Here is a 21,744-nt window from a genome sequence, read left to right as displayed (position 1 = left end):
CGATTCTTCACAATGGTATGATATTGGCCACTTTGAGCATAAGCTCTCATGAACAATCCTCAACAATCCTCCCCTCGAACAAAGCACACTATAAACCTCCCCTGAGGCTTGTGAAGCTCTCGAATAGCCTCCTCTTAATCGAGGCTCGACTCCTTTCTCTGGAGCCCTCGAACAAAGTACATCCTTTGTTCGACACTTTAGTCACTTTTGACTACACCTTCGAGACCCACAATTCTTTGTTAGACATTTGAGGATTTTATCGACATGACTAAGTTTAGGGCATGACTCTGATAACATGTTAGAAATCACGACTCTCCACAATTGTATGATATTGTCGACTTTGAGCATAAGCTCTCATGACTTTACTTTGGGCTTCCTCAAAAGGCCTCGTACCAATGAAGATAGTATTTCTCACTTATAAACCGAGGATCTTCCACTAAATTAACCAACGTGGGACTCACTCCCAATAATCCTCAACATGTAATAGCCTTTGTTCCCCTCTTCAAAGCTAACGTGGGATCTCACAATCCATCTCTATGGAGGCTCGCTCGATAACAATACTATTTCTAAACGGCACAAGGCCCAATACTATAATAGATATTGTCCTCTTTAGCTTAAAGTTTTAAAACGCGTCTGGTAGAGAGAGATTTTCACACTTTTACAAAGAAGATTTTGTTTTGTCTCGAATCAAACCCACCTACTTGTGATATCACAATAGTACTATGAGCAAAAAGGAGGGGGGTAAAACAATGGTGTGATGTGGCTGTTGGTGGTGGATTCCATTTTGACCAACGCACCAACATCAGATACTGAAAAAAGGAAGCATTAAATGTTATATTTAATGGGTATGATCTAAATAATCTTTGTTCCTCAACCTTCAAATATCCCCTAAAACTCTGCCCTTCTGCTGCTGATGTTGAAGTAAATGAGGCAAAGGTTGTGATCTTAAAAGGCTTGAAAAGTAAAGGAATCAGGAGCAGAGAGGCAGAAAAGAAGAGGCCTAAAGGAAAGGGGAGCAGCTGGCAGAGGCAGTGGGAGTGGCAGTGGCATATACTCTTTGTAAGAAAGAAGCATATCCAACACTTGAGAGCTTCAACACTATGGACAGGGAATATAGATCTTTACGAAAAATCTCCATATTCGTTTGGAAATATAAACATAAATACAAATGAAAGAGTCAATTTGGGGGAAAAGGAGATGCGCCCCCTTGCCTAAGAAGAAGAAAATTGAATGCAGAGAATGATCCTCTGGATATACAGTGAGAGTGTGAGAGTGATAGCATATCCAACTCAATGTGCGAATCCCAGAGCGTTTAAATACAGCCAAGGAAGTGGAGGGTACTTGGAAACACATAACCAACTCAAGGATGATGAATTTGGAGAAGGGGTAGCCAAGAATAACAGTGCGAGTCTCTATTGGCAGGCAGAGATGATATTAACAAAACTCTGCTTCTGCTTCTGCTTCTGCTTCTGCTTCTGCTTCTGCTTCTGCCAAAAGAGACTTGCCCTGCAATTCCGCTCAGCTACACACCCATAGTCGCATGTTTATACTACCTGTGTGTAAGTGTTGTTGTTAATACAGATGATCCAAGGGAGGCACTCGAATTATAGAAGACTCTGCCATATAATCCTTACCCAAAAGGAGTTGGGTGCATGCAGTTGCTGGAATGAGGTGTCACTGATTGAGGCTGCTCGAGTCTGTGACCAAAAGGAAGCTCTCAACTGATTGGAGTAGTAGTAGTAGTTGTTGTAGTAGTAGTAGGGACTGTTCAAAAATGGTTGTAAAACTGTATTGTTGGGCCAATACTAAATTTTATTTGGTTTTCACCAATTTCCATTGTAACAACCTCGGGAACATAAATTTAAAACCTAATTTTTCATTTTAAAACAAAATGGTAAAATAATTGACCTATTTTGTCATTTTTACCAACTATTCCTAGTTAGGGTTCTTTATTAGTTAAGGAAAAGAATAAGAAACACTAGGGCTCAAACACTGTGGACAGAGAGAGTTAGAGAGAGAAAGTTAGTTAACATTTGACAGAGTTTCTTAAACTCTTAAGAATTGCTCAGTCGACTCGGAAGAACCATTACGGGCTTTTGAATCACTCAATTCTGTCAAGAATCGAGGAAGAACGGAAAATATGGTTTTTGATTCCGAATTTTCTTCAAATTCAAGAGTTGTTCTTAGAATTATGTTGGATGGATTTTACACAAGTTTTGTGAAAGAAGTTTGAGTTGATTCGAACTAGAAAGTTGAATTCTGATGAACATCAAAGCTGAAAATCTTTGTAAGTCTTAATTTTGGGCGATCTTTGGACTCGATTATTTGTGGGTGTGATTGACTAAAAATTATGAGAATTATATCTTAGTAAAGATGGATTAAAATTCTACAACTGTTGTGAACAACCTACGTTAATTCAAGTTGTATATAGAAAGTTAGGAAAATTCAAAGAAAATAGAAAATAATCGAAAACTGGTTTGAAAATCTTGAAATTTTGACAAAAGAGTCGATTGCACCGATGATAACATTTGAAATAGAGGTTTTAGACATTTTGAAGTTTCTAACAAGCAGAAAGCTAGCTCGGGAAGACACACACATCATCGATGTAAGTAAACCACACGAATTTTAGACAAGTAATACTTGTAAGAATCGCTAGAACGTGCTAGCATACAAGCATTCTTTACCTTAGGTGGTTAGGTAATGCATGTTAAGGACCTCGAAAGGGTAATTAGTGGATAAATATGAAATGCATGTATGTTATAGTAAAATTATCGTTATGTCCCTAGGTTGAGATTTCCAAAAACGAAGTTGTTGGGTGTACTATGGATGAAGGTGGTGAGTCACTTAAGGCACTGTATAAGATGTTAGGGTGACTTCCTCATGCAATCAAGAGGTACATAGTCTCATGAACATGTGGCAACATTAGAAACTAAGAACATTATAAACTGAAAGTAGAAGATATGATGAACCCTAGTGAGTGGGAAGGATGAAGATATGATGAAGATATGATGAAGATATGATGGCAACATACACATGAAAGTGGAAGCAAAGTATAAAGAAGAAGTTCCAAATATTATCCCAAGAATGATCCAAAAGCATATATGTGAAATGGGCTACACTATACACACTGGTACGGCCTCAGGCATATTCAAGGCCTTATGTGCGAATCATGGAGCCTTTAAATCTCACCTCCATCCACACCCAACTCTCTCAACACACCAAGCATTACTCTTTCAGGGGTAGAGATGAATGAGAGGGCGGACCTCCTTTGGCAGACACATCATTCAATAAGTTGGGTTCATCTGCCAAAAGAGACTTGCCCTGCCATTCAACTGTTCTACCACACACATATATATATATATATTCTTCCTTCCTCCTAATCATACCATGAATGTTTGTGATTCAAGGTTTTGAGTTCCAGTTGGAAGTGTTAATTAAGGGGTTGATCATGAGTTTATAACTAAGGAATACGTCTTCATTGGTACGAGGCTTTTGGGGGAACCAAAATCAAACCCACGAGAGCTTACGCTCAAAGTGGACAATATCATACCATTGTGGAGGTCCATAATCCATAACATGGTATTAGAGAGTCATGCTCTTAACTTAGTCATGTTAAAAGAATCCTTAAATGTCGAATAAAGAAGTTATGAGTCTCGAAGGAGTGCTCAAAAGTGACTCAAGTTTCGAACAAAGGGTATACTTTGTTCAAAGACTCTAGAGAGAAGTCAAGCCTTAATTAAGGGGAGGTTGTTCGAGAGTTTCATAGGCCTCAGGGGAGGCTCTATGATGGTCTTTGTTCGAGAGAAGGATTGTTGGGAGAGTAGTCCCACCTTAACTAATTAAGAGGTTGATCATAGGTTTATTTATAAGTACAGAACACATTTTCATATCATTGTGAAGATCCGTGATTCGTAACAGCATACGACAAGAAAAGAAGAATGGTGAAGCGGTTTCATAAGGGGTTGAGAGAGTATGATGAAGAAAGAAAAGGGGTGTTTGAAAATAATTGAAGCGTAGAAAAACAAGAAGTAGTACGTAACCCAACAAAAAGCTGCGTGCTTACAAATTGCAAACTAAAATCCAGAGTTTCTTTTTGCCTTTTTGCCTTTATGTGCTCACTGTTTTGTTAATAAGCAATAATGTGAGGTTCACATGTGTGTGTTTGCTTTAAACAAAATCATCTCATTCCACCCCCACAAGCCCAAACCTTTTTTTCCAGTTTGCTACTCATCCTGTTAAAGAATGTATTAACTACTCCCCATTCAGGACCATTTTCATTCCCATTGGACAGACAAATTTGGCACCCTACCTGTGTAGCGCAGTGCCTAGCCTACGAGAATGAAAATGGTTCAAAACAAACAAACAAACAACGCCTAAATATCATTCTCTTCGAAAATAAAAATCAAAACTTTGATTCCAACTTCCTGTCTAACAGAATATTAAATCTTGGTAAGAAAAACAGAGGCATACAGAATTTTCGAAAAGTCCATATGGGTAAGGCCAAAGCATTTCAAATTTTTGTCCACTGACAGAAGCAAAAACAGTAATAAAGAGTAGCATAATCGAGGGATTAGTTTCTGAGAGGAGAGAATAAAGTGTGGTTTATAAGGAGGAAGAAACAGAGAGAAAAGGCAGGGGAAAATAGGAGTAGGGTGCGTATAGAGAAGGGGAAGGCTAAGAGATGGCCCAACAGTGATCAGAGCAGGTGGGATTAATTTGTTTGATATATCATTACATCCAAAGGCTGAAAGGCTCAGGATTTCTTTTTCTTTTGTTTTGTTTTGCTTTGGGTACACCCGAAGTAGATAGAACGATAAAGAATAAAACAGAGTCCAAAAATTAAGTGTCAGAACATGTGACCCATTTCTGTTGCTATTGCCTTCCATTTTTACAAAGCAACATAACATTACATTACAATATACAATCGATGGCAGCTAATTGGGGAACCCCGTGAGTGAACTGGGAACTGGGAACTGTGAACTGTGAAGCCCTCCTCCCCTTTGCTCTGTTCTGCCCTGCCCTGCCCTGCCCATGCATGTCTCCCTTATTCACTGATATTGACAAACCCCCACTATGTGCTCTGTTTTCTTGTCTTCTTCCCCACAATATGCTTCATTTACTCACTTCCCACATCCTCTCCCTAACCTTTGGACTTTCCTCTTCAACTTTTTCTACATTTTTAACTCCCCATTTCCATTTCCATTGCCATTGCCAATTTGGAAGAGCCTTTGCTTTGAGTGACAGGAGACAGAGCACGTCATTAAAGCACACACACAAGATTACAAAAAGAGAAAAAGGGATATCTAAAATGGTAATGTGGAAAATAAATGGAGGTAGCCACAGCAAGCAATGTACTTGGCAGACAACATTAGACCCGAGGACAAGCACTATACATGTCGTACTATTGATTGTAGTTGCTTTTCCCATCTCTTAAATTGAGAAGAAAAAGAAAAATAAAAGTTAAAGGTATCCTCTTTAAACATGTAGAGTACGAACTCATAACGAGGGAAGCAAAAAATAAAGGAGAAAAAGAAATCTCCAACCTTATTTTTAATCCCCACATACCTCCTTGTCCTGTATATATGTGTGTAAGCATTGAAGTATTTACGTACGAATAAGTTTGGAGAGATGGGGTTCCTCTGTTTTCGAGTTCACATGACAACAACAGGAAAGTAGCTGAGTGATTATTTCGATCTGGCCTTTCAAAACACACACCCCCCCAACTTTTTATGCTATAAAAAGCCAGACCCTTCATTTCAGGTCATATTCTTCACTAACTTGTCTTAATTGGTAAGCAAGTTCAAGCCAAACAGAGACACAGACATGGTTTCTACGTTTCAGAAAAGATTCGACTCACGCAAGAAGCTACGCCTTGTTCGATCACTACCCACATACCAATCCTCTGTAATAATTCCTAAAACATTCTGTTTTGGTTATGTTTTTTGTCTCTGTTTTGTCACTTCAGTTTGTTTGGGCCATTAGTTATCAAGTCCTCTGTTTATGCAGGGAAAACAGAGCAGTGAGTTCTGGAATGCTGTTCTCTTCCTTCATAAGCTCAAGCTCAAGCTGGAAGCAATTGAGAGAGAGTATTCAAATCTATTGTCCATGAAAAGAGAATACTTAAACTCTGTAAAGCAAATTCATGCCCCTAAGGTCCTTCCTTTCCCTCCCTCTTTTAAACAATTCAAATTCTTCCTAATAGTTAATATATATATTACAGCAAATTAAATGGTTTATGAATGCTTGAAAGCAGGAAGTGAAGGTTGAGAAGGTCGGAGAAGAGTTCAGAGTGAAAGTGAGATGCGAAAAGGGAGGGGACAGATTGGTTACAGTATTGGAAGCATTTGACAAAATGGGTCTTAATGTTCTGCAAGCTAAAGTTTCGTGTAGTGAATGTTTTTCCATGGAAGCCATTGCTGTCGCTGAAGATGAACAATCACTTAACATAAGTGATATAACTGAAGCTATTAATGCAGCCATTGAAGGAAAATCATTGGCTGCAAATCAGCAGCAGAAAGAAACTCCTGAGAAAGATGATGAAATTTAGTCACTTCCTAAGCTATCAGTTGAATGAGAGTGTTTCTTTCCATCGCAATCTCTTGTATTCTTCTTTCTTTCCTGCAAATTCAAAAAACAGAGTGGTTTTGGAAAAAAAAAAACAGAGTGGTTTGGGAAAAAACAGAGTGGTTTTGGAAGGAAGAGGCTGAAACTGAAACAGCCAGTAAATATGGAGCATATTAAATTAGATTCTAAATTATTGCACTAATAATATTTTAAAATTAACATTAAAAGTATTATTATTATTATTATTATTATTATTATTATTTAACGAAATGTTAAAATTCGATGTCTCTGCTAATCAAACTTAATATATTCATCATTATTATTATTTTTAAAGTAATATAATCATGACATGTTTTGTACGGAAATAAATTTAATAAAGTAAAATTGATTTCCTTAAAATCAGTTAAAAATGGGCCGAGGTTTAAGGAAAAGAGGATCCAAAAGAATCCGGGTCAAAAGATATTTGAGAGTGAGGCCCAATATGAGACCCACCAAAGATTCGACCCGTGACACCCGATACTGATAAGCTTTTGAACTTTATTATTAAAAATATATAAAGTTTGATTTGGGTAGGGTGGCATAAACAATGATTTGGTTGGCCTCTAATGCTTTGTTCGCTCCACCTTCTGAATAAAATTGCGCCAAATGGACCACACAGTTTCACCATAATTTACTGCTCTAATCTAGCATCTATTTCAGCTTCATAGCTTCAGTTTTCTATCTTATGTATATGGGTCGGTGTGCCAGCTAGGACGTTGGTACCCAAGGGAAGTGGATTGTGAGATCTCACATCGATTGCGAAGAGGAACGAAATATAAGGGTGTAAAAATCTCTCCCTAACAGACGCAGCGATACATAACAGGTCATTGCGAAGAGGAACGAAATATAAGAGTGTAAAAATCTCTCCCTAACAGATGCAGCGATACATAACAGGTCATAGCAAAGAATATCTACTAGTGATGATCTTGAGCTATTACCAATGGTATCAAAGCCAGACACTCAAGGTGTGCCAGCGAGAACGCTAACCCCTAAGAAAATGGGATTGTGAAATCCCACATCGGTTGTAAAAGGGGACCAATCCCACATTGGTTGTAAAAGGGGACGAAACATTCCTTATAAAGGATGTGAAAACCTCTCTCTAACAGATAGGGCGATACGTAACAGACTATAGCAGCAATATCTACTAGCCGTGAACTTGAGCTATTACAAATTATGAGATCTCCACTGACCCCCAAGAAAATGGGATTGTGAAATAGCACCATATCTGCTAACAGTGGACTTGGGCTATTACAATTTGTGAGATCCTACGTCGGTTATAAAGGAGAACAAAATTGGGCTATTACAATTTGTGAGATCCTACGTCGGTTATAAAGGAGAACAAAATATTCCTTATAAGAGTGAAAAGTTTATAAGAGTGAAAATTTGTCCCTAACAGACAAATGAGATTGTCTCCCTAATAGATAGTGCAGGAACGAAACATTGCTTATAAAGGTGTGAAAACCTCTCCCTAATAGATAGTGCGATACGTAACAGACCATAGTAGCACGAAACATTGCTTATAAAGGTGTGAAAACCTCTCCCTAATAGATAGTGCGATACGTAACAGACCATAGTAGCAATATCGGCTATCAGTGGACTTGGGTTATTATAAATTGTGAGATCCCACGTCTCTTATAAAGGATAACAAAACATTCCTTAAACATTCCTTATAAGAGTAAAAATTTGTCCCTAACAGACCAATTATATATAACGGACCAAAGAAGAAGAATATCTAATAGGAGGGTGTCAGCGAGCGAGGATGTTGACTCCCAATAGGGGTTGACTGTTATAGTTCATACAAACAGATTAAACAAATCTTGGTCTTGAAACTAAGGTCCATAACACTTCACAATTCACTACGTGGAAACAAACTCCCTCAAAGTCAAATGAGTATAAACTGTAATTCCCAACTGGCAAATATACCAGCTTAAGCATCGCTACTTTTGGCATCAGAAGTTAAGGTATCGGTGGTTAAGACACTAAGATACATCAAACCAATCCCCATGAATCCCCTACTACTCTATGCATCCCTGGAAAAAAATTTCACATCACGGTGTACTTACTATATGTAACACAAAAGTTAAAATAGATGTCGAGCGACGAGACAACCAGCTGACTGCTGCAGCAACTTCAGATTGGTAGTTTAGCTGGAACAGCAACCGCCTTTCTTGACCTCGGAGACGTCCTTACTGATATCGATCTTCTCCCCTTTCGCTAGAACGGCTGATGCAGCAGCGTCGTCGCTAGCATCCATAGCCTTCTTGCTCACTATGTGGTAAATTTGTGTAAGCACTTCAGCAAAGGCGTTGTCCACGTTCATGGCTTCAAGAGCAGAGGTTTCCATGAAGTAGAGGGACTCTGTCTCAGCAAATGATTTTGCATCCTCAGTTGAGACTGCCACAAGGTGGCGAAGATCTGATTTGTTGCCAACTAGCATTATTACAATGTTGGGATCTGTATGATCTCTCAACTCCTTTAACCATTTCTCAACATTTTCATATGTGGAATGTCGTGTAACGTCGTACACAATCAGGGCACCAACAGCTCCTCGATAGTAAGCACTCGTAATCGCTCTATACCTGTGAACTTGAGGAGTTAAGGTGACAGAGACGAGAGATGTGGCAAAGTAAAGCAAGTGCAGATTTTGAGATGAAACTAAGTCTAAAGTCTGTCATACAGGTACGTTCACTCTAAACTATCTTTCATGACCATCCCTCACTCGTTGAAAAGAGAATTGGGCCACTTTTTCCAGATAAACAAGACACTAAGCATAAATCTTAGCTGCAGAACATCCAGGATATTAGCATTAATGGGCTCTGTCATCCTCAAAAACCCGTACAAGAGGTGAAACTGTAACCACCTAAGCCCACCACCGCTAGTAAATATTGTCCTTTTTGCGCTTTTCCTTCTGGACTTTCCCTCAAAGTTAGATTTCTATACCCTTACAAGGAATGCTTCGTTCCCCTCTCCAACCTGTGTGGGCTCTCATAGAAATAGTCTCATACAACACCCCATGTCAACCATCTCTACATCAACATGGAATATGCATCAAACCGTGAAACAGATCTTCACACAAACATGACCTCTCAAAACCAGTTAAACAGATTTACTGTACTAGTAATTGATATTCATTTGATCTCTTAATGTAACAGCCCAAGCTCACTGCTAGCGGATTTTATCTTCTTCGAGCTTTCCTTTCAGTCTTCCCCTCAAGGTTTTTAAAACGCATCTACTAGGAAGAGGTTTCCACACCCTTATAAACCTCCCCAACCGATGTGGGATCTCACACTCAACCCCAAATACTAATGGAAGAGATAAACTTTTCTCGACACTTATAAACCAACCCTCAACCACTTACATAATAGAGGTGGAAGAGCCTAACACTATTGCTAAGAATGGAAAGACAACTACTTGGAAGAGAAAAGTAAAGAAACAGTAAGCTTTTCAAAAATTCACATTACAGCTAATGAATCTTCTAACATACTCAAGAACTTTTGGTGCATTTGCTTGTGCAATTCGTATCGTGCCTGAGTTACAATTTAAGAGAAGAGGGCTCCTGCTTCAAGTCATAAAGACATGTTTCTAGCATATGCATTACCAAACCAAAATTGCATTTGGAGTTATCAAAAAGCTTTCCATATTGAAAATATGATTGGAAGGCTTGATTTGCTATCTCTCTTGTTCCTTTCTCTGTGCCGTTTTATGGACAAGGAAGCATCTAGCACGATGACCAAGTATCCGGTTAGATATAAGTAACCTAAGTTTTGATAGGAATCACGGACCTCTACAATGGTATGATATTGCCCACTTCGAACATAAACTCTACTAGCTTTGCTTTTGGTTTCCGATAAACGCATGATTATCCCCTTAATTAGCCGATGTGACTCCCCATCAACAATCCTCAACAAGTTCAAACAAGCCTCTTTTTTAGATCCACCAAACCCGTCTGGTACCCCATTTCAATCAACAACTAACCTATGGAACCAAATAAACAAAGGAACAAGCATAATCCCAAATCAAACAAACATAATAAATACCACTAATCGAAGCTAAAAGAAACAATTATATTAGGGGAAGGCACATTTCAAAATCAGTAGAAGCAACACAAGAAAGAATAAACAATAAAACAAGAGCAGAGCCCATGATGTCGCACAATATTTCCACCTAAAACGACAAGGACCCAGATCATAAAATGTAAAACCAGAAACATAGAGAGCAAATAAAAGCAAGGAGGGGAAAAGATCACCGTTCTTGGCCAGCGGTATCCCAAATCTGAGCCTTAATAACCTTGCCATCAAGATTCAAACTACGAGTAGCAAACTCAACCCCAATAGTAGACTTGGATTCGAGGCTGAACTCGTTTTTGGTAAAGCGGGAAAGCAAATTGGACTTGCCAACGCCAGAATCTCCGATTAAGACGACCTTGAAGAGATAGTCGTAGTCGTCTTCAGCTCTGTACGCAGACATTTTGCCGAAGACCTCTCAGGTACAGAGCCGTGGAGATTCAGAGGGAGCGAGAGAGAGACACACACACACAGAAAGAGGGTTTTCCTCAAATCGCGCGACTTTATCTCTCTCACTGTAAAAATCCTTTTATTTTTTATCGGAGCTATGTTTTTTTAAAAAAAATAATTTAACCCTTTTTCTTTTTTTTGTTTGTTTGAAGAAAAAATGCGAAGGAGCCGCGCTCTGCAGCTGGAGATGGCAGAACCAACAAAGAAAATTGTCCCTTTTCAAAATTTGAAAGTAGGAGCGGACAGGACAAGATTAACCCCATAAAACTGTCTTAATGACACCCCTTTCCACTTTTTTTGCTTCATACAATATACGAACTTCAGAAGAGAGAGACAGAGAGATTCCACAAACTAACCAACACCCACCACTAATTAATGCCTAAAGTCAAAATCAGCAAAGAATCGGACCATTTTAGGCTGCCATTCTGATCCCTTGTACCCTTCACTTATGGCATCCTTTCATCAGAGTAAGTACTTGAGAAAGAAAAACAAGCTCCCAAAATTTCAGCGAATATATGTCTACTCATCCATTCATTACAATTTACCAATTTTCCTCCCCTGTTCTTCTTATGCTCCAAACAGGGCCTTGCCAAGTCCTGGAATCTCTGATGTCACATGAATGCATTAATGGGTCAATCATTATATGGCTATTCTTTTTCAATCTGTTGCAATTCAAACCCTCCATAAGGAATGGTCAATAAATTCTTTTCCTCTTTGATCTAAACCCCTTTTACACATTACTCTCCAATTTCATCTCTGCAAAACCAAACCCTCCATTAATGATAAGCTCACTTGATTCTGAAGTCTCCGGTGTGTCATTCCTTTGCCTTCCACGCCCACCAAACAGGGGTGTCTCTCAAAATAAAGTTGAATGAAATGAACCCAACAGCTCTATTATTATTAATAATACACCTTGGACCCAAATGAGGGGAAAAAAAGACAGCCCAAATTCACCATCATGCTAGTCACGTCTTCTCTATCATTATGTGCACAGCCACATACGTCCATTTCAATATTCCTCACCCATCTCATTTAAACCTCCGAAAAAGAGCACTGCTTTGTCTTCTTCAACCACCGATCCCTTTATTTTATAACATTATCTTAATCTCTGTTTTTCTGGGGTTCAAATTCAATTGGGTTCCCGACTCCATCAATGTCCATCCCCGAACTGCCATTTTCACCTTCTAATTTCATTGCCACTTCCCATACTCCCACAGTTCAGAAGGTATCCAAAGCCACTTCAGACAGATTGCTTCAGAAATTCTTCGATGCCACAGAATTTGGATTCGATTACGAGAGAAGCGGCCTCTGGTCTCCCCCTCTTCAACGCAGTGTTTATCTGAGCGCTTCGGGTGAAGTTTTCAATCAAGCGGATTTGCATAGGAAACTAGAGAGTGTGTTGAGTTCTCGTCGGAAAAGAGAGGAGAAAAGTCGTTCCAAATTCCGAGTAAGATGCTGCCTTTCACTTCAGATTTGAACTAACAAATCTCTTGATATTCGTCTTTGTGGTTCTGGGGTTCTCTGGAATTAGATGTATGCAGTTTATATGTTGTAGGTGTTTTGGTGCTCTGTGAGGCAAATCTGAAAGCTGCCATCTTTACAGCTATGCTTCCATTCTTCCATTACGGGATCAATAATGGAGCTTCACAGTTGAAGGGTAGAAAACAAAAACAGAGAGGGCCCAAGAAGACAAAAAAAGATCCACCCAATACAGTTCCTATTTTGTTTATTCTGTACAAGTTCAATAGTTGATATTAACAGATTGTTGCTAATCCATAGTTGAAGCCTCTAACATGAATCTCTTTGAGCTGTTAATCTGAACCCCAACTCTTTCAAGTTCCAGTTGAACACTGTGCTTTCTTTTTTGTTTTGTTTTGTTTTCTTGGCATGTGAAACTTCTGCCTCTCTGCATTCCCCCACTCCCTGACCAAACCTTGCCACTGCAGACAACCATTATTCTAACAAAAACATTAGTTGGTGAGCACATGAAAATTAATTATTGGGTATGTCAGCGCTATATTATGCTGCACTAACTCATCCCATCGCCATTACATCCAATGCTGCGTATCAATTAATTAGCTACAGATGATTAAACCTCTCTTCCAAATTAACATACTTTTAATATCACTAATCCATCTGTACTTAAATCTCTCAATCATTTTAATATCACTAATCATGTTGAATAATTGGATGATTGCAGTATATCTACCCACGTAGACTTATCGGTGAGAGCTTTTCTTACCCATCTCTACTTAGATATGTTAAATGAGGAAGAAAAATAAAATATATTGTGGGCGTCTAGTTTCATGGCTATACTTATACAAGGCCTGCCTGTTATCTATGGCTACTTGTTTGATGTTTTTGTCATGTTTGTCCAACACGTGTTGTCCATAACCACATTCCCATTCAAAACCTCTTTTACTTACTTTCATGTTAGATTGATTTTATTATCCTCTTGTTGTATCAATACGAGGTGTATAATTGATCACCAAAATCATGTCTACACATGCCATGACTAAAATGACCCAAAATGTACTATAAGATATACGATTAGTTGTCAATTTTTCATCTTTTAGCTTATAACATTTATTTCTTTCAAAATATTTTCGACCCATTTTCTCTCTCACACTTTTTAAAACATTTCTCTCAAACGTGATCTGTGACTCCATCTTAAATTTCGTACGGCCGAGGTGGTGTTGGTGTTGGTGTTGGGTAGGTGCAGAGACCGGATTAGTTTGATGTGCAGTGGGCCCAGTCGTTGGATGGATCCAATTAGTTTGGGATGCAGGCCCAGGAGAAGTGGTAGTCCATTATGTATGAAGCACACAGCAGAGGAAGTGGATTGGGTCATTGAATTTCTTGGAGATTTTTGAGTTTTCCTGTATTAAATTTTTCCCCTCAAAGAACAAATTTTGGTGACGGTGGGGGATGGGGTAACAGCTCAGCCTGTTACAAACAAATTTTCCAAAAAGAAGGCCAAAAGTCAGAAATAATGGACACTCGTGCGTCACATAGCTCAATCCTTTGATTGAGTATTAGGCCATGAAAATGGGTATATCCTGTCCAAACGGCGACCCCTTTGTTGTTGACAATGGGGGCCTCTTGCATTCTTCCCAGCAAACCCTCCGACACCCTTTTTCATTTTTTCAACCATAATCTTGGACTTCCCGCACCTCTTTCCCCTTGCTTTGCTTTCACATCACTATAAATTTCTCTTTTTGAGTGTCAAATCTAAACCAGACCTTGCTCCTTCAAATCTGCCTCATTCTCATATGAATCTAAACCAAACTTTCATCATGGTGGCATCTGCCCTGCTTATGTTTCTCTTTAGTGTAAGCTAAGAAAGATTGAGGTATGATGGGCGGGGAGATGATCAGAAAATTAAAAGAAAAAAAAAAAACAGTAGCCACGAGGGGTTGTCTGAATAGTGGGCTAAGATTCTCATCTTAATATACATTAAAATGAATGGACATGAAAAGGGTGGGTGTGTTTTGAGGTATGGGCAAACCAGGCGTTAGTTCTTGGCTTTTCTTTATACGCTTGACTTTTCCTACAAAAAACAAAACAATTCCAACGTCAATAACATCGAAAAATGTGCGATTTTTATTTTTTGTTGGTAAAAAACGTGTTTCTTCGAACCAAAGGAAACATGTTGTATGTCTATGTCCTTTCTTTATCTACCTTTTAATGGCGGCTTTCCACGAAGTTTTGTTGGTGGAAAATGTCATCAATTTTCTTCTTTCTTTCAAGCAGCCTATATTTATGACTCTTCTTCATTCCACCTTATGTCTGCTCTTCTTTCACTACAAACTACATTAATTCAAATGGATATTTTATTTTATTACAACTGACACCCACAATTACAAAATAATCAAACCAAATCAATTTGAATTGAACCTCTTATGGGTAGAATTTTGAAGCATAAGGGCCCCAATACACGTAGAGTATAGTACTTGTAACACTCCTAGCTTACTCCTAGCCCATATTATCCCTTCTCCAACTAATGCAAAATCTCATATTATTCGAGCGTGTGGGACACAATACTACACTATGACTACCTTTTCTGCAAGTCTACTTGCGAATATGACTTATCACCTTAACATAAAGTTGATGTGGACCTTTGACCAAATTATCCCCTCAACCTAACTAAATATATATTAAAGCATAAATTAAAATATAAGTTTTCTTTCCCACAGCCATCATGAATTACCTTATGTCAACCAAAATTAAAAACATGGATTTGAATGCCAGTGTGGGACCAAGGGCAGGGATGTTGTGTGTTATGAACTTGCAACTTCACCGTTCTGTTTGAGTGATATGCAGTAAATGGCGGCAGCGCAGCTCCTATGGGTTGGGCTGGATATTCAATTTGGGTCTGCTCTGCCGTGGAGACAGGGGACTATCTCCACTACTTGTAACCTGCATTTCGTCTACTGTCGTCGGCGGCCACCTTACGACGCACCGAATTCCACCCCCCATTTTTTTTTTCTCTCTCTCTCTGTCCATTTTCAAATAGTCAAACCCATTTGATATTGACCCTTTGCTTGAATCGCACGACGCCTAAGTGAGCTTCCTTCCCTCCAACTGTATAAATAATGCTCCACCAAAACAAAACCCCATCTCATCACTGAATCAAAAATCTCTCCTTTTTCCCTCCATGGCTTGTTCCACACTCATCACTTGGCCACTCATTTTGACCCTTCTATTCGCATCCTCTGCTCCCACTTCACACGCCGCCAGACTCCTCCGAACGGATAGCCTCTTTCTGGCTGCCCTTCCCAAGGGCACCGTCCCCTCTTCCACTCCTAGCAAGAAAGGCCATGCCATGGTCCTCGACCAGAAGCTCACGGCCCGACACCTTGTACAGTCCGTTCCAAGCCCCGGCGTTGGCCATTAGCAGGATCTCACACATAATACATATTTATTATATTATCTGGGGTTTGGATTTTATTCTTTGATAGATAGAGTACTTGTACAAACATGGATTGATAATTATCTTCCATTATGTGGCTTAGCTTCATTCTCCTCTCCATCTTTTTTCTTCTTCTTCTTCTTCTAGACAATCAAATTGCATTGCATCGTATTCATAATCCGGTGAAATGAAATGAATCTCGAAAGAAAAGACATTATAAATCTATGATCATTCTCAAAATTAGCTGACACCGTCTCTTCTGGAACCTTTTCAATCGCTGTCCACGTAAAAAATTGTACCCCATGTGAGTTTAATCCAATGACCATCAACAATTTTGGGTTGGATGTCAAAATTTTCGAGGAATTTGTGACCATAGTACATGTCATGAGGAAGATGCCTAGAACGACGACGTTTTAAAGGCCCACTTTGATGGACAAAACGTGAGTGACAGGGCCCAAAACAAATGGACTTTCGCCTCCCATTCGATTTCAATATTGTTGTGGGCCGGCCCACGTAGCAATTTGAGCCGCAAGTGGTGAAGTTTATATTTAATTATATTAAAGTCCGATTTTATAATGCTTTATTGATTGTAACGCAAATATTTATCCTATACAATTCAATATGTCCATGATATTTGTAAAACAATTTTTAAATGGTATGGGTCTACGCATTAAATATTAAAAAAAAAAAAGATATTTATTACAAATTTATAAACTTTTAAGGTAGATTAATGTTTTAAAATACATATATTTCTTGTGTAAAAAAAAAAAAAAAAAAACAATAAAAAGACAAGAAAATGACGTTTGAGCTCTCATCAAAGGCTTTGTTAATTTCACCCTCCTCCCAACCAGAAACACCGGACCAAACCCTAACCACAAATACATCCCATTTATTTATTTATTTATTTAATTTTTTTTTAATCCACGGCCTCCCTTGGGTTATGACGTCACCAATGACATCCCTCTCACCAAAATGTCTCACGTACCCTTGTATTCCTCCTCATCCGAAACACGCCTATTATCGCTGTCCACGTGGACGAACCTCGTGACCGCAACCTGAGTTGCCTGTCCCCACCTGCGGCCACTCAGGTACGCCCCTGGACCACTCCCGTTTCTAAACTCCTCACGCGGCGCCCTTATCGAGCACGTGCCCGTATCAAACTCCAGACCCCATTCCATTTTCGCTCATCAGGATCACCCTCTTCCGCTGCTCCTCGCCGCACCCGATTTCCTCTCCTTTCACGGGTCCCACCCTTTCACTATGTTTCTCTGACGTGGCTACTTCCACCACCCGACACGTAGCGATTGCTCCTGCAGCGGCAACTGGGAGCGCGTGGGACTGAACCTTGGTCATAGCCAGTTGGCATTACTGGGTAGTCTATTGGGCGACCTTATCCTCTTCTTTTTTATTTTCTTTTTTGTTTGCTATTATATAAATAATTTTTTTCCAGAGAGGAAAAAGATTGCAATTTGGGAATTGTTTAGAGCAAAGAAAAGGTAGAGGAAAGGGAGAGGCCGTACTGCGACTCTTTGGCTTGGAGAGAGAGACCAAAACCAAACCCTAGATTTTTCAGTCCTAAGTTCCAAATTTCTTCATTTATTCACTCCAATTTCAGATCCGACCCCCAACGATCGTTCTTCCCGCTGCTTACTATTCATTTTTTCGTCTTCCTGGTAATCATTTCTGCATCTTCATCTCTACCTTGCACTTAATTTCTGTTCTCTACTTATTTCCCTGTTCGGGTTTATCGGACTCCCCGTTTTTGGTATTTCGGAAGGATTTAGGTGGATCATGTTCTAATTTTGTGTATCTTTTACTTGATGCTTATAAGTTCTTGATACTTTGGGTGTGCGATTTTCATGTGAAATTAGTACTTGGTCTTTGTTGTGACGCTCTGCTCTTTATGCGATCCCCGTTGCAGATCTTGCCTAATTTTAGACATTGAAGAAGGAGGAAACTCGTCTTGTGTTTTGTGAATACTCTCTTGAGATTCTTTGTCAAGCTTTTTTGAGTTGGAAATTTTTATTAGGTCAGTAAAGATGATGTCCAAATCGTATACCAATCTTTTAGATTTAGCATCTGGGAATTTTCCCATCATGGGTCGTGAGAAGAAGCGACTTCCACGCGTAATGACTGTTACGGGGGTAATATCAGAGCTTGATGATGAGCAGGCAAATAGTGTGACTTCTGAGGGACCTTCGTCAGTTGTGCAAGACCGTATAATTATTGTAGCCAATCAGCTTCCTATTAAAGCTAAGCGTAGACCGGACGATATCGGCTGGAGTTTTAGTTGGGATGAAGACTCTTTGCTGTGGCAGCTCAAGGATGGTTTACCTGAAGATATGGAGGTTTTGTATGTAGGATCTTTGCGGGTGGATGTTGATTCATCCGAACAAGATGATGTCTCCCAGCTTTTGTTGGAGAGGTTTAAGTGTGTTCCTGCGTTTTTGCCTCAGGCAATTTTATCAAAATTTTATCATGGTTTTTGTAAGCAGCAACTGTGGCCACTATTCCATTACATGCTTCCGTACTCCGCAACTCATGGTGGTCGGTTTGATCGGTCTTTGTGGGAGGCATATGTTGCAGCAAATAAAATTTTTTCTCAAAGGGTGATTGAGGTCATAAACCCAGATGATGACTTTGTATGGATTCATGATTACCATTTAATGGTGCTGCCTTCCTTCTTGAGGCGAAGGTTTACAAGATTGAGGATGGGTTTTTTTCTTCACAGTCCATTTCCTTCCTCAGAAATATATAGAACTTTACCAGTGAGGGAGGAGATTCTTAAGGCACTTTTGAATGCTGACCTTATTGGTTTTCACACTTTCGACTATGCTCGACATTTCTTGTCTTGTTGTAGTCGGATGTTGGGTTTGGAATATCAGTCAAAGAGGGGTTATATTGGGTTGGAATATTTTGGAAGGACTGTGGGGATAAAGATCATGCCTGTTGGAATTCACATGGGCCAGATGGAGTCAGTGTTGAGACTTGCTGATAAAGACTGGAGGGTACAGGAGCTCAAGCGGCAGTTTGAAGGAAAAGTTGTGTTACTTGGAGTTGATGATATGGACATTTTCAAAGGGGTCAATCTGAAGTTGTTGGCAATGGAACAAATGCTAAGGCAACATCCAAAGTGGCAGGGAAGAGCCGTTTTCATACAGATTGCAAACCCAGCTAGAGGAAAGGGGAAAGATCTTGAGGAAATACGAGAGGAAATACAGGAATGCTGTAAGAGAATTAATGAAAGTTTTGGACAGACAAATTATGAGCCTATTGTGTTCATTGATCGGCCTGTTTCTCTCACTGAAAGAGCTGCATATTATACGGTTGCCGAATGTGTTGTAGTCACGGCAGTGAGGGATGGGATGAATCTAACTCCTTATGAGTACGTTGTCTGCAGGCAGGGAACCTCTGGATCAGATTGTAGTTCAGAATCAAATGGGCCACAGAAGAGCATGCTAGTGATATCAGAGTTCATGGGATGTTCCCCTTCTCTTAGTGGTGCTATACGGGTTAACCCATGGAACATTGAAGCTACTGCTGAAGCATTGAATGAGGCAATATCAATGGCTGATGCTGAAAAGCAATTGCGCCATGAAAAGCATTATAAATATGTGAGTACACATGACGTGGCGTACTGGTCAAAGAGTTTTTTCCAAGATATGGAAAGAACTTGTAAAGATCACTTCAGACGACGGTGCTGGGGAATTGGGTTGGGCTTTGGCTTCAGAGTTGTAGCACTTGATCCCAACTTTAGAAAGTTGTCTATTGATGCCATTGTAGCTGCGTATTCGAGGTCCAAAAGGAGGGCCATACTTTTGGATTATGATGGCACTGTCATGCCACAAACATCAATTGATAAGGCCCCAAGTCGTCAAGTTATTTCAATCATAGATTCACTTTGCGATGATGTTAGGAATACCGTTTTTGTTGTCAGTGGAAGAGGGCGTGAAAGTTTGGGCAACTGGTTTTCTTCTTGCGATAAACTTGGAATTGCTGCCGAGCATGGCTACTTTATGAGGTTTGGTTCTTTTTTTCTCCTCCAACCCCCCCCCCCCCCCCCCCCCAAAAAAAAAAGGAATTTTTCTTCCATCTATTTTCCTTTTCATCTTTGTATTTAGATATATAGCAGTTGTTTGAATCTTGGAATTTATCAGGTGGTCTGCTGATAAGGACTGGGAAAATTGTGGTCAAGGTAGTGATTTTGGCTGGATACAGATCGCAGAGCCAGTCATGAAATTATATACAGAAGCAACTGACGGCTCTTCTATTGAAACCAAGGAAAGTGCCTTGGTGTGGCACCACCGGGATGCAGACCCTGATTTTGGTTGCAGTCAGGCCAAGGAACTGTTGGATCACCTTGAAAGTGTGCTGGCAAATGAACCAGTCGCTGTAAAAAGTGGTCAGTTTATTGTAGAAGTGAAGCCACAGGTATTTTCTTCTATTTTAAGTTTCTAAAATAACGCCAATTGAGTTGTTCCTGAATTTTTTTGGAAAGATAGAAACAAGTTCTCTCGCTCATAAAGAGTCTCTGAAGACTGATTCAAATATGTATTATTACTTTTAGGGAGTCAGTAAAGGTTTGGTGGCAGAAAAGATCTTCACGTCAATGACGGACGCAGGCAGACGAGCTGATTTTGTGTTATGCATTGGTGATGATAGATCTGATGAAGACATGTTTGAGATCATTGGTCATGCAGTATCAAGTGGCGTCCTCTCTTCCAATACATTAGTTTTTGCCTGCACAGTCGGACAGAAACCAAGCAAGGCCAAGTATTACTTGGATGACACAACTGAGGTCATAAACATGCTTGAAGCCCTTGCAGAAGTTTCAGACATTTCTTCTCCTCCAGAATCCCCTTGACATATTTGCTCCATGGTGGCGTAATATAACGTCCTGCAGTCTCTTCTCCTCCTAAGCGAGTGACGAAACTGACCTCGCTGGCTGGTGATTAGTATCGTATTCATTTTCGGCTTGTTGGAAATGGAAATGGCTTGATATATACAAGTGGGATGCGAAAGTATTAAATAAGGGGAAGCATTCAGTCTTGGCATTGGGGATGGAATGGAATTTATATTGGACCGACTGACTGACTGACTTGGGAGGATGTAACAGAAACAACATAGAGGAAGATGGCTGAATGATTTGTGAATAATTTGAGGCACAGCCATTGATATTTACACGCTGGTTGGAAGTTGGCAGTCTCCAGGGAGTTGTTATCTCACAACCTTTCGTTTGATTCCATACTAAATCTTTGGGTGGTGGGATGATGATCGGAGTTCGAGTAGAAAGTCAGAAACAGAAGAAGCCTGAACTCAATTTGTTCTGAAAACTGTACCAAAAATGGACAACATAAATGATGTCCTTTGTCCTTTTTCTTGTTAAATTCTTGAGTGCATTTGTTTTCTCAATGTTGTTACTTGAACCATTTTCTTTTTGCTCACAAGAAATCTGTAAATTTCCTATATTTTGCTAAGATTTGCACTACATTTTTGTTAATAAGAATGTGTTTTGCGACGTGGATTCTAAGCATCGGGTATGTTGTAGGATGATCCTTTTCTTTGTTTGAGCTAAGAACACTAAGGTCTCATATTGGTTGGAAAGTGGAACGAAACAATCGTTTAAAACCTTGAGGGGATAAGAGAAAGCCCAAAAAACATAATATGTACTAGCGGTAAGCTCAGGATGTTACAAATGGTATTAGAGTTATATAC

At 39.6% G+C, this 21,744-nt stretch overlaps 4 protein-coding genes across 4 annotated transcripts; 3 read left to right on the top strand and 1 right to left on the bottom strand.

The window, feature by feature from the left end:
* Positions 1-5,601: 5,601 nt before the first annotated feature.
* LOC111804071 (uncharacterized) lies at positions 5,602-6,812 on the top strand. The gene is made up of 3 exons (XM_023688752.2): positions 5,602-5,904; positions 6,007-6,153; positions 6,254-6,812. Exons 1-3 carry the CDS (start codon positions 5,824-5,826, stop codon positions 6,545-6,547), a joined length of 522 nt encoding a protein of 173 aa, XP_023544520.1. The 5' UTR covers positions 5,602-5,823; the 3' UTR covers positions 6,548-6,812.
* Positions 6,813-8,409: 1,597 nt separating this feature from the next.
* LOC111804068 (ras-related protein RABA1c-like) lies at positions 8,410-11,221 on the bottom strand. Its single transcript, XM_023688751.2, has 2 exons — positions 10,850-11,221; positions 8,410-9,182 (listed from the first exon to the last, which is right to left on the bottom strand). Exons 1-2 carry the CDS (start codon positions 11,068-11,070, stop codon positions 8,747-8,749), a joined length of 657 nt encoding a protein of 218 aa, XP_023544519.1. The 5' UTR covers positions 11,071-11,221; the 3' UTR covers positions 8,410-8,746.
* Positions 11,222-12,242: 1,021 nt separating this feature from the next.
* LOC111804069 (uncharacterized) lies at positions 12,243-12,987 on the top strand. Its single transcript, XM_087127660.1, has 2 exons — positions 12,243-12,564; positions 12,673-12,987. The coding sequence occupies exons 1-2, from the start codon at positions 12,271-12,273 to the stop codon at positions 12,700-12,702; spliced, it is 324 nt and encodes a 107-aa protein (XP_086983786.1). The 5' UTR covers positions 12,243-12,270; the 3' UTR covers positions 12,703-12,987.
* Positions 12,988-17,487: 4,500 nt separating this feature from the next.
* LOC111803800 (putative alpha,alpha-trehalose-phosphate synthase [UDP-forming] 7) lies at positions 17,488-21,547 on the top strand. Its single transcript, XM_087127407.1, has 4 exons — positions 17,488-17,702; positions 17,951-20,050; positions 20,187-20,460; positions 20,597-21,547. The coding sequence occupies exons 2-4, from the start codon at positions 18,069-18,071 to the stop codon at positions 20,891-20,893; spliced, it is 2,553 nt and encodes an 850-aa protein (XP_086983533.1). The 5' UTR covers positions 17,488-17,702; positions 17,951-18,068; the 3' UTR covers positions 20,894-21,547.
* The last annotated feature ends 197 nt before the right edge of the window (positions 21,548-21,744 follow it).

Source organism: Cucurbita pepo, chromosome 10 (assembly GCF_057944985.1).
Source record: "Cucurbita pepo subsp. pepo isolate OVF chromosome 10, ASM5794498v1, whole genome shotgun sequence".
Lineage (NCBI taxonomy): Eukaryota > Viridiplantae > Streptophyta > Magnoliopsida > Cucurbitales > Cucurbitaceae > Cucurbita > Cucurbita pepo.
Note: the sequence above shows the minus strand (reverse complement) of the source record. Positions and strands in the feature narration are given on the sequence as shown.

Bases quoted from the DNA above. Each gene is read 5' to 3' on its own strand.
- LOC111804068 (XM_023688751.2), bottom strand. From the start codon at position 11,070: ATGTCTGCGTACAGAGCTGAAGACGACTACGACTATCTCTTCAAGGTC. The intron at 9,183-10,849 runs GTGATCTTTTCC...TCAAGTTCACAG, and splicing joins GATACCGCTGGCCAAGAACG to GTATAGAGCGATTACGAGTG.
- LOC111803800 (XM_087127407.1), top strand. From the start codon at position 18,069: ATGATGTCCAAATCGTATACCAATCTTTTAGATTTAGCATCTGGGAAT. The intron at 20,051-20,186 runs GTTTGGTTCTTT...GGAATTTATCAG, and splicing joins GAGCATGGCTACTTTATGAG to GTGGTCTGCTGATAAGGACT. The intron at 20,461-20,596 runs GTATTTTCTTCT...TATTACTTTTAG, and splicing joins TTGTAGAAGTGAAGCCACAG to GGAGTCAGTAAAGGTTTGGT.
- LOC111804069 (XM_087127660.1), top strand. From the start codon at position 12,271: ATGTCCATCCCCGAACTGCCATTTTCACCTTCTAATTTCATTGCCACT. The intron at 12,565-12,672 runs GTAAGATGCTGC...TATATGTTGTAG, and splicing joins AAAGTCGTTCCAAATTCCGA to GTGTTTTGGTGCTCTGTGAG.
- LOC111804071 (XM_023688752.2), top strand. From the start codon at position 5,824: ATGGTTTCTACGTTTCAGAAAAGATTCGACTCACGCAAGAAGCTACGC. The intron at 5,905-6,006 runs GTAATAATTCCT...CTGTTTATGCAG, and splicing joins TACCCACATACCAATCCTCT to GGAAAACAGAGCAGTGAGTT. The intron at 6,154-6,253 runs GTCCTTCCTTTC...GCTTGAAAGCAG, and splicing joins AGCAAATTCATGCCCCTAAG to GAAGTGAAGGTTGAGAAGGT.